The sequence below is a fragment of the Arachis ipaensis genome, chromosome B5 (assembly GCF_059453495.1).
Source record: "Arachis ipaensis isolate K30076 ecotype BB chromosome B5, ASM5945349v1, whole genome shotgun sequence".
NCBI classification, from domain to species: domain Eukaryota; kingdom Viridiplantae; phylum Streptophyta; class Magnoliopsida; order Fabales; family Fabaceae; genus Arachis; species Arachis ipaensis.
The window spans coordinates 10329429-10345794 of record NC_142440.1 but is presented as its reverse complement, the minus strand read 5'-3'; the positions used below and the strand labels follow the sequence as shown (position 1 = coordinate 10345794).

The following is a 16366-nucleotide window of genomic DNA, read 5'->3' as shown; positions in this document are numbered from 1 at the left end:
CCTAGGTAGACCGCCAACTTATGGCACATTAGCTTAGGGTCTATGCCTGGCATGTCCGCGGCTTTCCATGCGAAGAGATCGACATTATCTCGTAAGAATTGTATCAGTAATTCTTTTGAGTCTCCTCTGAGGATCGTGCCGATATTGGTCGTTTTGTCCGAGGTGTCTCCGATTTGAATTTTCTCTATCTCGCCTTCTGGTTGCGGACGGAGTTCTTCTCGTCGCTGGACTCCGCCCAGTTCGATTGTATGAAACTCTTCTCCCCTGCCTCTAAGGTTCAGACTTTCGTTATAACAGCGGCGTGCCATCTTTTGATCTGCTTTTATCGTGGCTATCCCCTCTGTAGTTGGGAATTTCATGCATAGATGTGGAGTTGAGACTATTGCGCCGAGTTGATTAAGTGTTGTCCGACCTATTAAAGCATTGTAGGCTGAACTTACGTCGACCACGATGTAGTCTATCTTGAGGGTCCTAGATTGGCTCCCTTTTTCGAAGGTTGTGTGTAGCGATATGTATCCCAGTGGTTGTACTGGGGTATCTCCTAATCCGAACAGACTGTTCAGGTATGCTCTAAGCTCCTTTTCGTCTAAGTCGAAGGCTATTTTGAATAAGATGTCGGCAGAACTCCCTTGGTCCACTAATGTGCAATGCAGATTGGCGTTTGCCAGTATGACAGTAATGACCATGGGATCATCGTGTCCCGAGATGATGCCAGATGCGTCCTCTTTAGTGAACGTTATCGCAGGGATGTCGGGTGCTTCCTCCTTTCCCTCGACCTGGTATACTTCTTTGAGATATCTTTTTCGAGATGATTTGGAGATCCCTCCTCCTGCAAATCCGTCATGTATCATGTGGACATGTTTTTCTGGTGTCCGAGGTGATCGTTCAGTTCGTCCGTCATCCTCGTCCCTTCGTCTTTTTCTTTGGTCATCATCTCGGGTAGCCAGAAATTGATCTAATCTTCCTTCTCTCACCAATTTTCCTATGATATTCTTTAAGTCGAAGCACTCGTTGGTGGAGTGCCCTCGAACTCGATGGTATTCACAATATTTCTTCCGGTTTCTCCCTCCTCTTTTGCCTTTGAGTGGTTGCGCCGGGGGGATTTTCTCTGTATGGCAGACTTCTTTGTACACGTCGACCAGGGATGCCCTGAGAGGAGTGTAATTATGGTACTTTTTGATTTTCTTCCCATGTCGATCTTCTTTCTTTTTGGATTCCTTGTCTTTATCTCGGTAGGGGTTCCCAGATTTTGAGGTTTCTCCCAACCGAGCGTTTTCTTCCATGTTGATGTATTTTTTTGCTCGCTCCTGTACTTCGTCTAATGAGGTGGGGTACTTCTTTGATATAGATTGGCTAAATGGTCCCTCTCGTAGGCCATTGATGAATCCCATGATGGCGGCCTCTGTTGGTAAGCTTTGTATGTCCATGCATGTTTTGTTGAATCTTTTCATATAGTTGCGGAGGCTCTCCCGATCTCCTTGCTTGATCCCCAGTAGACTGGGGGCGTGCTTGGCTTTATCTTTCTGGATGGAGAATCTGGCCAGGAACTTTTTGGCCAGGTCGTCAAAGTTTGAGATGGACTTTGGAGGTAAGTTGTCGAACCATCAGATTGCTGTCTTCGTGAGAGTTGTTGGGAAAGCTTTGCAGCGAACGGCGTCTGAGGCGTCGGTAAGGTTCATTCTGCTTCTGAAATTGCTGAGATGGTGGTTGGGATCTGTGGTACCTTCATATAAAATCATATCCGGGAGTTTGAAGTCCTTTGAGATTTTGGTTTTCATGATCTCCCTGGTGAATGGATCATGTTCTTTACGGGAGCTTTCCTCAGGAGTGATCCGAGGGGCCTTTGATTTGAGATCGGCTTCTAATTGCTGTAATTTTTCTTCCAATTCTCGACGTCGCCGTATCTCTCTTTGTAGATCCTTCCCGATTTCTCGTTGTTGTTGGGTTTCTTTTTCAAGTTGCTTCAAGCGATCTTGAAGTGCTTCTATTGCTCCCGGGTTTGCTGGATTTTTGTCTCCGTTGGATTCCGGGGTGTCTTTTAGTGGGGTGTCCGCGTTTTTGTGCGGCGTTCTATTTTCTAAATTTGAATCGTGATCGTTGTCATGGTCGTCCGCCATGGTGTTGGGATGACTTCCAGGTCCCCGGAAATGACGCTAATGTTCCGAGGGTTACCTAAAACTGGAGGTCGATCTCGGACGAGATCTTCTGTACTAGTCGGAGCCGACGTGTCCGATCGGTGGATGACGGCCGGAGCGGGTGCGTCCGACTTGTTGGATTGATTCCACTGCTGATCCTTCGTCACCGGAGGGTGGGGGGTACCTGCAAGAGACTCCGATGCTTAAGTTAGCATGGGTATTAAGCAGGTTTTATGTAGAATCAGAGTATGAGTTATACCTGGGTGCTCCAGTGTATTTATAGTAGTTGTAGAGTGACCTTTCTAGATAAGATAAGTTAGTTATCTTATCTTATCTTTATCTTTGAGTTGAGGTCAGCTTATCTTCAAGGGAACCGCCCTTATCTCTATAGACTTGGTCGGCCTTTGGATTTGGGTCGTGTTCCTCTACTTGGGCCCTTTATGGGCTTTCCTGTCGATTTGGCCGAGTTCTTTAAGAAGAAGTCGGTCCGCTTGACCTGAAGAGGTCGGTCGCTTTGTCGTTAATCATCCCAGGTCGGATAGCTTGACCCAGGGTATGAACACACAGCTTGCCACATTTTAAATAGAACAATCATAAGGAAATTTTTGAAGAAAACCCCTTATGAACTTTGGAAAGGCTACCCACCAAACTTAGATTACTTGCACATCTTTGGATGCAAATGTTTTGTTTTAAATAACAAAGAAAATTTGGGAAAATTTGATCCAAAGGCTTATGAGTGTTTGTTTGTAGGATATTCCACAACTAGTAAAGCATATAGGGTTTATCATCAAGATGCTAGGATTATTGAAGAGTCCATACATGTTACATTTTGTGATACTAACTTGGTGCAAAGCATTTTGGAAGATGGTGATGCAGGAAATCAAGCTTAAAAGGAAGATGAAACCACTCAAAATAATGAAAAAGGAAATTCTGGTCAAACTGAACCAGAAACTGCAACTGCTGAAAATTCGAGAGACAATTCCATTTTGTCTCATGAATCTGAAGGAAATCCTGAAGCTAGTAGCCCCCAGAATCCATTGGCTTCTCAATCTGCCTCCAAGTCCACCAGACCTCGTGAATGGAGGTTCTTGAAGAATTATCCTGAGGAATTTGTCATTGGGGATGTCTCTCGTGGTGTGCAAACAAGGTCTTCCACTAGAAAGGCAAATGAAGGATCAAACATTGCCCTTCTTTCACAAATAGAGCCTCAAAACATCAAGGAAGCACTTAGTGACCCATCTTGGGTTAAAGCTATGGAAGATGAGCTTCTTGAGTTTGAAAAGAACCAAGTATGGACTTTGGTTCCAAGGCCAAGTGGAAAGAAAGTGACCGGCACAAAGTGGATATTTCGGAACAAGTTGGGAGAAGATGGTAGCATTGCAAGAAACAAGGCAAGGCTAGTGGCACAAGGATATGACCAAGAAGAAGGAATAGACTTTGATGAATCCTTTGCCCCTGTTGCCCGAATGGAAGACATAAGACTTCTCTTAGCCTATGCTGCATTTTGTGGTTTTAAACTATATCAAATGGATGTGAAATGTGCATTTTTAAATGGTGTGATAGATAGAGAGGTGTATGTGGAGCAGCCTCCTGATTTTGAAAATAAAGAACATTTTGATCATGTTTTCAAATTATCTAAAGCTCTCTATGGTTTAAGACAAGCTCCTATAGCTTGGTATGAGAGACTTAGCTCTTTTCTTTTGAAAAATGGTTTTCAAAGAGGCACCACTGACACAACTCTATTTATTAAGAACTCTAATGATTCTTTTATTCTAGTCCAAATATATGTTGATGACATTATTTTTGGATCAGCCAATGAATCCCTTTGTTCTGAATTTGGAAAACTCATGACAAGTGAATTTGACATGAGTATGATGGGTGAACTTAATTTCTTCCTTAGGCTGCAAATTAAACAAACTGAAAAAGGTATTTTCATTCATCAAGAAAAGTATGCCAAGGAATTAGTTAAGAAATTTGGTATGGAAAATGCCAAACCCATGGGAACTCCCATGCATCCTAGTTCTAAATTAGATCAGGGAGAAACTGAGAAAGATGTTGATGAGACTAGGTATAGAGGAATGATTGGTTCTTTTATGTACTTAACTTCCTCTAGACCCGATATTGTGCAAAGTGTTGGATTGTGTTCTAGGTTCCAATCCAAACCAAAAGAGTCACATCTTTCTGCAGTTAAGAGGATCATTAGATATGTTCATGGCACATCTAATTTTGGTCTTTGGTATCCTAAGATTGATGATTTTTCTGCAGTTGGTTATTGTGATGCAGATTTTGCTGGTGATAGAATTGATAGAAGGAGCACTTCTAGTTTGTGTTGCTTCCTTGGGAAGTCCTTAAATGTTTGGTCAAGTAAGAAGCAACCAACAGTGGCCCTATCCACTACAGAGGCTGAGTATATAGCTGCTTCTTCTTGTTGTTCTTAGCTTTTATGGTTAAAAACACAGCTTGCTGATTACAAATTAAATGCTGAAAATATTCCCTTAATGTGTGATAATATGAGTGCCATTAATATTTCTAAAAATCCAGTTTTGCACTCTAGGACTAAGCATATTGAAGTGAAATTTCACTCAATAAGAGAACATGTCCAAAAGGGGATATTAGTATTCAATTTGTTAAATCTGAGGAGCAATTAGCAGACATTTTTACAAAACCATTAGCTGAGGATAGATTCTGCATGCTTAGGACTTGTCTAGGAATTCTGAGCTATGATTCTTTATTTGAAAAATGCTGATGTATTTGCTGGAGCTTTTTGTCTCATAAACAGGTATGAGACAATTCTGGGCAGGTGATGAACGTTTCCCTCAACTCAGCGTGTTCTGGGCTTGTTTCAAATGAACCTCAATCTGGGCCAACCTCAAAATTCAGATCATGAATGGTCCAAACCTGTTTCCTTAAGTCCAACATCTCTGGGCCCAAATATAAATGTTACAATCTTATTTGTTATTTTTGATGACCTGTGTGTTTCAGTTTTCATTAAGGGTTTTCACTTAATGTTTTGTGGCCCAAAAGGTTTTCATGTGGATTTAATTTTTGCCCAAAAAGTGTTTCAGGTTAATTTTGTTGTTTTTCAAAATTTAAAATTAACTTCCTATTTTAATTTTTAAATCAAATAAAATCTTTCTTGTATGAGGTCATGTCTTTTCAAGTCTTTTCAAATGGTGATGCAGTTGCATAGTTTTGGAAATTTGCTTTTGGATACGGTTACCAACACTCCCTCTCTTCCCTCCATAACTCCTTCTTTATCCCTTCGGTTTTCACCACTACCCACTGATAAACCACTATTTTATGGTTTATCTTGTGCTCAATTGAGTGGTTTTTATCTACTCTTTACCCACTTATTCATACTATTTGCATGGTTTTACATATGCCTTCCTAATTATGTGCTTTGATTAAAAACATGTTTCTTTGGACTTATATTTGCTTATTATTAATCCTCTCTTATTACCATTAGATGTCTTGATATGTGTGTTAAGTGTTTTCAAATATTATAAGGCAGGAATGGCTTGGAGGATGGAAAGGAAGCATGCAAAAGAGGAAGGAATACAAGAAGTTGGAGAAATTGCTAAGCTGTCCAGCCTGACCTCTTCGCACTCAAATAGCTATAACTTTAGCTACAGAGGTCCAAACGACGCGGTTTCAGTTGCGTTGGAAAGCTAACGTTCGGGGCTTCGATTTGATATATAATATGCTATAGTTCCCCTGACGCTAGGTGACGCGACCACGTGATCCATGCGGCCGCGTCGCAGTGACGAAAAACCAGCGTGGCAAAATTCGAAACCAGCGAATTCTAGACTGTTTTTCACCCAGTTTGCGGCCCAGAAAACACAGATTAGAGGCTATAAAGTGGGGGAATGCATCCATTCATGGGAGGCTCACACAATTCACTTTTCATGTTTTAGATGTAGTTTTAGAGAGAGAGGTTCTCTCATCTCTCTTAGGATTAGGATTAGGATTTCTCTTTAGTTTTAAGAGTGATTCTCAATCCCAGGTTCTTTATTTTTATTTATTTTTCCAATTGGCTTATGAACTTTTCCATGTTAGATTTTACTACTTTGAATGTATTTTATTTGAGGTATTTTCAGATTTAAGATTGCTTTACTTTATTTATATTGATGCTCTATTTAAGATTGCTTTCAATTTAATTTAGATATTTTTCTCCCTTTTGGCTTTGGTCAAGCGATTGGTAATACTTGAGTTATCAAACTCAGCAAGTGATTGAAATTGGCAGATTTTGCTTGAGCTAGGATTGCTCTAACACTAGTCTCTCCACAGGAGTTGACTAGGACTTGAGAATCAAGCTGATCAGTCCACTTAACCTTCCTTTGTTTAATAAAGGATGACCAAGTAGGATTAAAACCCAATTCTCTTCACACCTGATAAGGATAACTAGGATAGGAATTCCAATTCTTATACCTTGCCAAGAGATTTTATTATTATTATTTTATTTTACTTGTCATATAACATATTCCCACCTTACTTCCAAAACCTCAATTTACAAGACTCATAACCAATAATAAGAACATACCTCCCTGCAATTCCTTGAGAAGACGACCCGATGTTTGAATACTCGGTTAATAATTTTTAAGGGGTTTGTTACTTGTGACAACCAAAACGTTTGTATGAAAGGACTTTTGAAGGTTTAGAAACTATACTTGCAACGAGGATTTATCCGCAAATTTCTAGACCACGCAAAAGTTCTCTCATCAAAATGGGCCATCTCTGGCGTTTATTTTTGTGAACCACTACATCTTTTTTCCTTTTATTTTGGATATTTTTCTGTATTTTTCTTTTTACTGTTATTTTCTGAGTACTTATACATTACTTTTATGTATTTTTACTCTATTTTCTGCATTTTGCATCTTTAGTTCATATTTTAGCCATTTAGTTTATTTTAGTTATTTAGTTTAGTTTGCAATTCTGATTTATTAGTAGATTAATTAGTATAGTTTACCCTTTTTAGCATAAGATAGTATAGTTTAAATAGAAAAATATAAAAAGGAAGTAAGCTAGGAAATTGAACATATCAGATTTAAATCCACAAACCTTATATATAGCATTACATGATGTAGTTAAGCTGACAACATTTCATCAAGGAGGAACATTCCATCACTTTAACCCTAATTATTTACCTTGGATTTAGCATGAGGACATGCTAGTGTTTAAGTGTGGTTGATAAACCACTATTTTATGGTTTATCTTGTGCTCAATTGAGTGGATTTCATCAACTCTTCACCCACTTATTCATAATATTTGCATGGTTTTATATTTCCTTCCTGATTTTGTGCTATGATTGAAAACATGCTTCTTTGATCTTATAATTGCTTATTATTAATCCTCTCTTCTTACCATTAGATGCCTTGATATGTGTGTTAAGTACTTTCAGAGATTATAGGGCAGGAATAGCTTGGAGGATGGGAAGAAAGCATGCAAAAGTGGAAGGAATGCAAGAAGTTGGAGAAATTGCTAAGCTGTCCATCCTGACCTCTCTGCACTCAAACGGCTATAACTTTAGCTACAGAGATCCAAACGACGCGGTTTCAGTTGCGATGGAAAGCTAACGTCCGGGGATTCGATTTGATATATAATATGCTATAGTTCCCCTGATGCTAGGCAACGCGACCGCGTGATCCATGCGGCCGCGTCGCAGTGACGGAAATCCAGCGTGGCAAAATTCGAAACCAGCGAATTCTGGACTGTTTTTGACCCAGTTTGCGGCCCAGAAAACACATATTAGAGGCTATAAAGTGGGGGAATATATCCATTCATGAAGAGGCTTTCATAATTCATAATTTTAGGAGTAGATGTAGTTTTTAGAGAGAGAGGTTCTCTCCTCTCTCTTAGGATTAGGATTAGGATTTAGGATTTCTCTTAGCTTTAGGAGTGCCTCTAAATCCCAGGTTCAACATTCTTTTTACTTTTTATTTCTCTTTTACTTTCAGATACTCTCATGCTTTTATTTGTATTTGATTTATGTTGCTCAATTGGCTTATGAACTTTTCCATGTTAGATTTTACTACTTTGAATGTATTTTATCTGAGGTATTCCAGATATTCGTGATTTTAATTTAGCTTTCTACATTCTTGGTTTTGGTTAAGAAATTAGTAACTCAAGATAACTGAGTCTGGACTTCCAATTTCTAATACCTTGCCAAGAGTTTATTTTTATTGCTATTATTTTATTTTCTCTGCCATTTACTATTGTTGCTTTTTATCTCATACATTAAAAACCCTAAACCCTAAACCCTAAACCCTAAACCCTAAACCCTAAACCCTAAACCCAATTTACAAGACTCATAACCAATAATAAGAACACCTCTCTGCAATTCCTTGAGAAGACGACCCGAGATTTGAATACTCGGTTATCAATTTCAAAGGGGTTTGTTACTTGTGACACCCAAAACGTTTGTATGAAAGGACTTTTGAAGGTTTAGAAACTATACTTGCAACGAGGATTTATCCGCAAATTTCTAGACTACGCAAAAGTTCTCTCATCAAAATGGCGCCGTTGCCGGGGAATTGCAAACGTGTGCCTTATTATTGGTTATTGTAAATATTTTATTTTTGCTTGTTTATTTGCTTTTATTTTTATTTTTGCTTTTTCTTAAGTTAAGAGGTTATTGGTTTTTATTTTAAAATTTTTATTTTATCTTATCTTATTTCAAAAATCAAATTTCAAAATTTAAATAAAAAAAAATTTTCAGATTTTTATTTTTAAAATTTTTATCTTATCTTATCTTATTTCAAAAAAATCAAATTTCAAAATTCAATTTTAAAAATTTTCAAAATTTAATTTTCAAATTAAAAATTTAAATAACCTTTTAATTTCAATTTGTTTTTATTTTTAATTTCTATTTACTATGAACTCTCACCCCTTTGCCTATGAGTCTGGTTACAATTATGTTGCAGGAGGAAGAAATTACAATGAGAACAGGCATCAAGGTTGGAACAATTAAAGATGGGAGGAGCCACAAGGACTTGATCAATCCTCATGGCAACAACCACCTCCAATGGACTATCAACAACCACCACCATATGCCTATGAACCCTTTCCTCAACATAACTTTGGACCACCAAACTCACAAGCCCCTTTCCGCCATTCACCTCCATATGACCCTAACCCTCAACCACCATACCAACCACCTTATGAGCCATATGAACCATATATAGAACCACCCCAATTCCAATCCAATCACTCCCAACCACCACCACTTTCTTTTGTATCATGTCCAAGTCCGGCAACCCGAGAAGCAGAGGTTCGCCTAAGGGAAACAGTAAATAAATTTCAGGCAACCGTTCGACAACTGGAGCAAGCATTAATTCAATGGGCTTCTAGACGCTCAAATATACAAGGGTCAACCACAGCCCCATGTGGACAATTTCATGAAGGGCGTAGCATGAAGGAGATACTAGAGGCTCCAGTGGACAAGACAGAGCATGAATTCATACTAGAACAAGTAGAAGAAGCTGTCATCGTTCAAGAAGAAGAGTTGGTTGAAGACTTAGGAGATGCAGAACCTCCATGGGAAAGTCCAGTCATAGAACCCCCTTCCAAGACGTTTGAAATTGATGCTGAGAAGGGTGTACAACCTCCAAGGTATATCACAGTTGAAAACTTGGAAGAGGTTGATCAAGAGATGGAGATTCAAGAAAAAGAAGCACAACCTCCCATGCCCTTGGAAAGCAATGAAGAGAAGATTGAATTGGAAGAAAGATGCCAAGAGGAATAGGTTGAAATTGAAGAAGCTTGCAAAGAGGTGGTAATTATCAGAGAAGAGCACAAGGGAGTGGAGCTTGCAATTTCATTAAAAATACCTCCTCCTAAGTTGCCATCATCCTTCACAACATTCAAGTGGGTAAATTTCATATCCCTTAGCTTTCTAATTCCACTTGAATATGGGCTACTGGAGACGGATGGTCAACTTAGAGCTCTTTGTGATATTAAGAGTAAGAGGAAGATGGCCAGTGGTAAGAATTGTCCTGCAAGGTTCATCATGATTGGAAGCTTTAAGTTCAAACGCAAGGGTTGGTATAAAGCTCAACTGAATGGGTCTCGGAAGCTGTTTGGTCGCTGCAGTGAGAATGCAGATCACCTTTCACCCGGCGGGAAAAATGCAGATCGAGACAAAAACGGGTGTAAAAGCAAGGTTTGGGATCCTGAAATCTGTTCTGACATCCAACACCCCGGGAGCCTAAGAATCTTTTTGAAGCTGCTCAAAGGCTTCACGTGCCTTGTTTGGGATCCCGGAGGATATTGGAATCACAAACATTGGTGGAGATTCCTGGATGAATACAAGCATAAGCCACCATAACAGGGAGCTCACCAAATGTCCAACTTAAGGACTCTAACTAAAAGTGCTAGGTGGGAGACAACCCACCATGGTATGATCGTTCTTTTTCATTTTTAATTAGTTTTATTTGTTTTCGAGTTTTATTTTATTTTATTTTATTGAACCTGGAGTTTTTCATCACATTCATATTAACACTGCATTCTGCATCTTTTCAGATTAAAAAAAAAAAAGCGAGCACGCGACGCGACCGCATCAGCGACGCGTTCGCGTCGCAAGGAGATGGGAGACAATATTAATATGAACAGAGAGTTTTGCAGGAGCAGCGCTGGAGGCGTGCCAATGGCACAAATTACCCCACGCGACCGCGTCATATGGGAATAATGGCCTTCCACGCGACCGCGTCACCCACGCGGCCGCGTGACTTGAAATCGGCGTAAAAAGGGTGTATGGCAGAAACTTGAGCTGGAGTTGGGCTGGACCCGTGCTAGTAGCACAAGCCCTGCCACGCGAACGCGTCACCCACGCATCCGTGTCATATTGGAAATAAGGCCGCGCGCGCGATCGCGTTGACCATGCGACCACGTCACCCTGGATTTTGGCGATACCAAGTTTCGAACAGAGAGTTGTGCGACCGCGAGGCTGCACTCGCACCACTAGCACAAATCAAGTCACGCGATCGCGTGCCCCACGCGTCCGCGTCACCCAACCTTATCGCGCACCACGCGACCGCGTCGCCAGCGTCGCACAACCTATCCAGATCAGTGCCAATTTTCTTATCTTTTCTTCTCTGAATCCTTATTCTTCTTATCTTTTCTTATTTCTTTCTTCTTGCTTTCTTATGTTCTCTCACTTCCATTCTATTTTATTTAATTTATTTGCATACATTCATTCATTGCATATTTTTATTTTTCTAAAATTATTATTGGTGTTCAAATGTTCTTCTTTAACTGTTGCATCTTCTCTTGAATTATTTTGGGTACTTAGTGACTTGTTTTATTCTGGATAGGTAATATTATTTATATCAATGCCAATCTTTTATACCTGTATTACTTTTACATTGATATGAATTTTTATTATCTCTCCTTACCCACACTCTCTTCCCTATTTTTGCAAATTTTTGCATTCCTGATTTGCCATGTACTTCTACTGCTTTCTCATTTGCATGTTGTAGCTACCATGTAAATGAGATCCTTATCATTTGGCATTAACACCCATATTTTAAAATATTTCCTATCTTTATTTTTGGGTTACTTTTCTTCCCTTTTTCTTTCAGGATGGCCACCAGGAAGGGAACCGGAAGACGTTTACATGGGAGAGACACACAAGTCCACCTGCACAATCTTTTGAAGAAAAGCATCAGTTGGAGCAACCCGTCCACCTGCACATCTTAGCATGCATCGAGGACGGTGCAATCTTTAAGTGTGGGGAGGTCGATACCGATCTCCATGGGTTAGTACCTTTCTGTTTCAACAACAATGTTTAATTAGTTATTGCATTTGCATGTTTATTTGATTTTATGCATTTAGTTACTACTTGGTTAAAGTAATAAATTTCTTTTGAGACCCTATTTTTTTGAAAAATTTCACTAATTTAATTTGAATTTTTTTGTTAAAACTTGTTTGAAGTTGTATTTGGAACATGGTTTTTGAGCCAAAGAACACACAACCTGTGAGATTTTGAGCTTATTTATATGGTTACATTATTTAACCATAAATGTTTTATTCCTGTGTGTTTACTTCTCTATGATTGTAATCTGTATTTTGTTCCAGTCTATATGTCCTTTGTTTAGTATATCTACATGCTTGCATATGATTGAGGCCATATTTGATTATTAACTCACTTACCCCAAATAAGCCTACCTTTTACATCACCTTTGTTAGCCCCTTGAGCTTTTAATCCCCTTCTGTTCTATATTTTATCACATCACTAGCCTTAAGTGGAAAACAAATTAATTATCCCAATTGAATCTTTGGTTAGCTTAAGATAGAGATTGTGTATCAAATAAGTGTGGGAAAATTGTGGGAACATGGGTTGATAAGGGAATGTAACATGTTTCTAATTTATTTGAATATTAGGAATTTGGGAACCTACTCATGAAAAAAACCAAAATAGAAAAATAATAGAAAATCCATGTGCATTGATAAGTTATGTTTATTTCTCTAATATATATATATATATATATATATATATATATATATATATATATATATATATATATATATATATAAATAAGGGGACAAAATTACCCCAATGTTAAGTTAATAAAAGATCAATGCACATGTGATAAAAATTAAAGAAAATTTGGTACATGAGTATGGGAATTATACAAAAGTGGGAATTATGGGTAGCTAGGCATGAATTTAAAAAAAGTATATAGAGTATATGTATATTAGGTGAGAGCTTAGGTTAATTGAAGATTCATATTATAGCTCACTTGGCCATACATATATCCTTACCTTTACCTCAACCCTATTACAACCTTGAAAAGACCTCATGATGTTTGCATTGGTACATTAAATATTTGTTGATTGGTTAGATGAAGAACAAAGTTTAGAAAGCATGACTAGAGAAGAGTAGAGTGATTAACCCTATACACTTGAGAGATTAGAGTGTATATACACTTCCTGTAAGGGTTCAGTGCTTAATTCTATGTTCCCTGCTTTCATGAGCTATCTTCTTACAAGTTTACTTGTTTTTACTGTATAATTTTAATTAGTAAAATCTGATTTATGTTTGTCTTGGGAGAACTTGTTTAGTTTTAACCAAGTAGGTAGAAACATTTTGCATTTATGTATATAGGTTGCATTTCATACATCCTACCATTCCTCTTCATCTTTATAGTTTCTCTTGAGCTTAGCATGAGGACATGCTAGTGTTTAAGTGTGGGGAGGTTGATAAACCACTATTTTATGGTTTATCTTGTGCTCAATTGAGTGGATTTCATCAACTCTTCACCCACTTATTCATAATATTTGCATGGTTTTATATTTCCTTCCTGATTTTGTGCTATGATTGAAAACATGCTTCTTTGATCTTATAATTGCTTATTATTAATCCTCTCTTATTACCATTAGATGCCTTGATATGTGTGTTAAGTGCTTTCAGAGATTATAGGGCAGGAATGGCTTGGAGGATGGGAAGATGGAAGGAATGCAAGAAGTTGGAGAAATTGCTAAGCTGTCCAGCCTGACCTCTCTGCACTCAAACAGCTATAACTTTAGCTACAGAGATCCAAACGACGCGGTTCCAGTTGCTTTGTAAAGCTAACGTCTGGGGCTTCGATTTGATATATAATATGCTATAGTTTCCCTGACGCTAGGCAACGCGACCACGTGATCCATGCGGACGCATCGCAGTGACGAAAAACCAGCGTGGCAAAATTCGAAACCAGCGAATTCTAGACTGTTTTTCACCCAGTTTCCGGCCCAGAAAACACAGATTAGAGGCTATAAAGTGGGGGAATGCATCCATTCATGGGAGGCTCACACAATTCACTTTTCATGTTTTAGATGTAGTTTTAGAGAGAGAGGTTCTCTCCTCTCTCTTAGGATTAGGATTTAGGATTTCTCTTTAGTTTTAAGAGTGATTCTCAATCCCAGGTTCTTTATTTTTATTTATTTTTCCAATTGGCTTATGAACTTTTCCATATTAGATTTTACTACTTTGAATGTATTTTATTTGAGGTATTCCAGATATTCATGATTTTAATTTAGCTTTCTACATTCTTGGTTTTGGTTAAGAAATTAGTAACTCAAGATAACTGAGTCTGGACTTCCAATTTCTAATACCTTGCCAAGAGTTTATTTTTATTGCTATTATTTTATTTCCTCTGCCATTTACTATTGTTGCTTTTTATCTCATACATTAAAAACCCCCAATTTACAAGACTCATAACCAATAATAAGAACACCTCCCTGCAATTCCTTGAGAAGACGACCCGAGGTTTGAATACTCGGTTATCAATTTCAAAGGGGTTTGTTACTTGTGACACCCAAAACGTTTGTATGAAAGGACTTTTGAAGGTTTAAAAACTATACTTGCAACGAGGATTTATCCGCAAATTTTTAGACCACGCAAAAGTTCTCTCATCACCCACATTACTCTCTTTCTTCTTAAATCAAAAACCACCAAATGAGGAAGAAAACCATAGCACACAAGCCTCCTCGAGAAAAGGTGTATAAACTTCCATCAAAGCCCTCCACTCGCTCCCAAGACCGAACCCTCACACCTTCACCATCTCCTCCTACCTCTCCTCCTCGCACTGCTCCCATGGCGCGAACCAAGACTACACCACGATACCCTGCTCCTGCCAAGCCGACGCCACCACCTAAGTCGACGCCCTCCAAACCAAGCTCTTCGAAACATGGCTCATCCAAGGGGAAGCGTCCTGCTGTTGAAGAACCTGTTCCTGAGATAGCAAAACCTAAGTCAAGGTCTGTCCCTGTTCGATCACAAAGAGGTAACCCTCATCACCCTCTCAAATCTGTTAGAGAACCAGACATTGATCCTTTTGCTCATAAATCACCCTACATGACATCTCACTCAGACTATAACCCCCATCGTTTCAAATCTGCCATGAACCATGATTTTTATGAGGGAGTTATTCAATATCGCACTCTATGTCCATCTTTTCTTGCTGATTTACCTGATTTGAAAAAGAAAGGTTTTTCTTTTGTTGAAAATTTGGAATTTTTAGACTGGAATCACCTTTTCAAAATCAAAAAACCTGTATATCCTCAGTTAATTAAAGAATTTTATGCAAACATGACTTACCATGAAGGAAGTGTGCATTCTTATGTTAAGGGCAGAGACATTATCTTGAATAATGAAACTATCAGTGATTCCTTGAAGTACACTGATGTTGGGCCGTGTGCTTATACATCTGTGAAGTGGGATGAAGGTGTTGGTATCTCTTACCATGATGCTCTGGCTCACATTTGTGAACATGTTTCCTTAATTGATGGCATCACACCCACTCACAAAGCCCTAGGATATGAACGTGCTCAGTTGCACCGTATTGTCAACCACATCTTGATTCCTCAAAGTGGTTCATATCAAAGGGTTTCTTACACTGACACACTTGTTTTGTATGCCCTAATCACTAAAACAGAAATCTCTTTTGCCTACTTGATGGCTAGATACATGTTTGATTCTATTCGAAGTATAAAATATAAAGCACTACCTTATGGCATGTTTTTAACTTGCATATTTGAGAATTTTGGTGTTGACCTGTCAAATGAGGATTATGAAAACAGACATTCATACCTAAAAGGGGGTGGTTCAGTGAAACAGCAAAAAGGACCAACTAGATCTGAGAGAGTGATTCTAGATGATGATGATGAAGAGTTCATTCCAAATGACTCTCCTCCTCCTTCCATCGAAGGTACTTCCATCTCCACTGGGAAGAAATCTGCTCTGCTGAATGTGGTCAAGGATGTCGCTCAAGAGTTTGTTTCCCAATCAAATCACATGATTGCCATAAGCAAGGAACAAAGGAAGCTAGCTAGCAAGCATGAGAACTTTCTGAGAAAATCAAGGGACAGGGTGGCTGTGCTCATGACCTTCATTGATAACCTTCACAATGATGAAGACATTGCCACTGATGTTGAAGAGGAAGCTGCTTCGGAGGGGAATGGTTCTGATGCCTAGGATTTGTCTCATAAAAACTGCTGCTGCTGCTATTTTTTTGTCTCATGAATTCTGTTTCTTTAGCTACTTTTGAATTGTTTCATTTTGGATGACTGTAATAACTCTAGATATTGCTGCACCTTTGGTAGTTTAGTCAGTACTTTGCACTATGGACTAACTCTTTTCTGCAGGATGCAAGAATTTGTTTTTTGTTGATCTTGCTTATTATCCACCCTTGATGACAAAAGGGGGAGTAATAGCAATAGGAGAATAGATCTTAGTACTTCTTTGCTGCATTAAT

At 38.7% G+C, this 16366-nt stretch overlaps 1 protein-coding gene across 1 annotated transcript; it reads left to right on the top strand.

Annotated features, from left to right (window-relative positions):
- Positions 1–14547: 14547 nt before the first annotated feature.
- Positions 14548–16086, top strand: LOC148563352 (uncharacterized). Its single transcript, XM_088486758.1, has one exon. The coding sequence runs from the start codon at positions 14569–14571 to the stop codon at positions 16084–16086; it is 1518 nt and encodes a 505-aa protein (XP_088342884.1). The 5' UTR covers positions 14548–14568.
- The last annotated feature ends 280 nt before the right edge of the window (positions 16087–16366 follow it).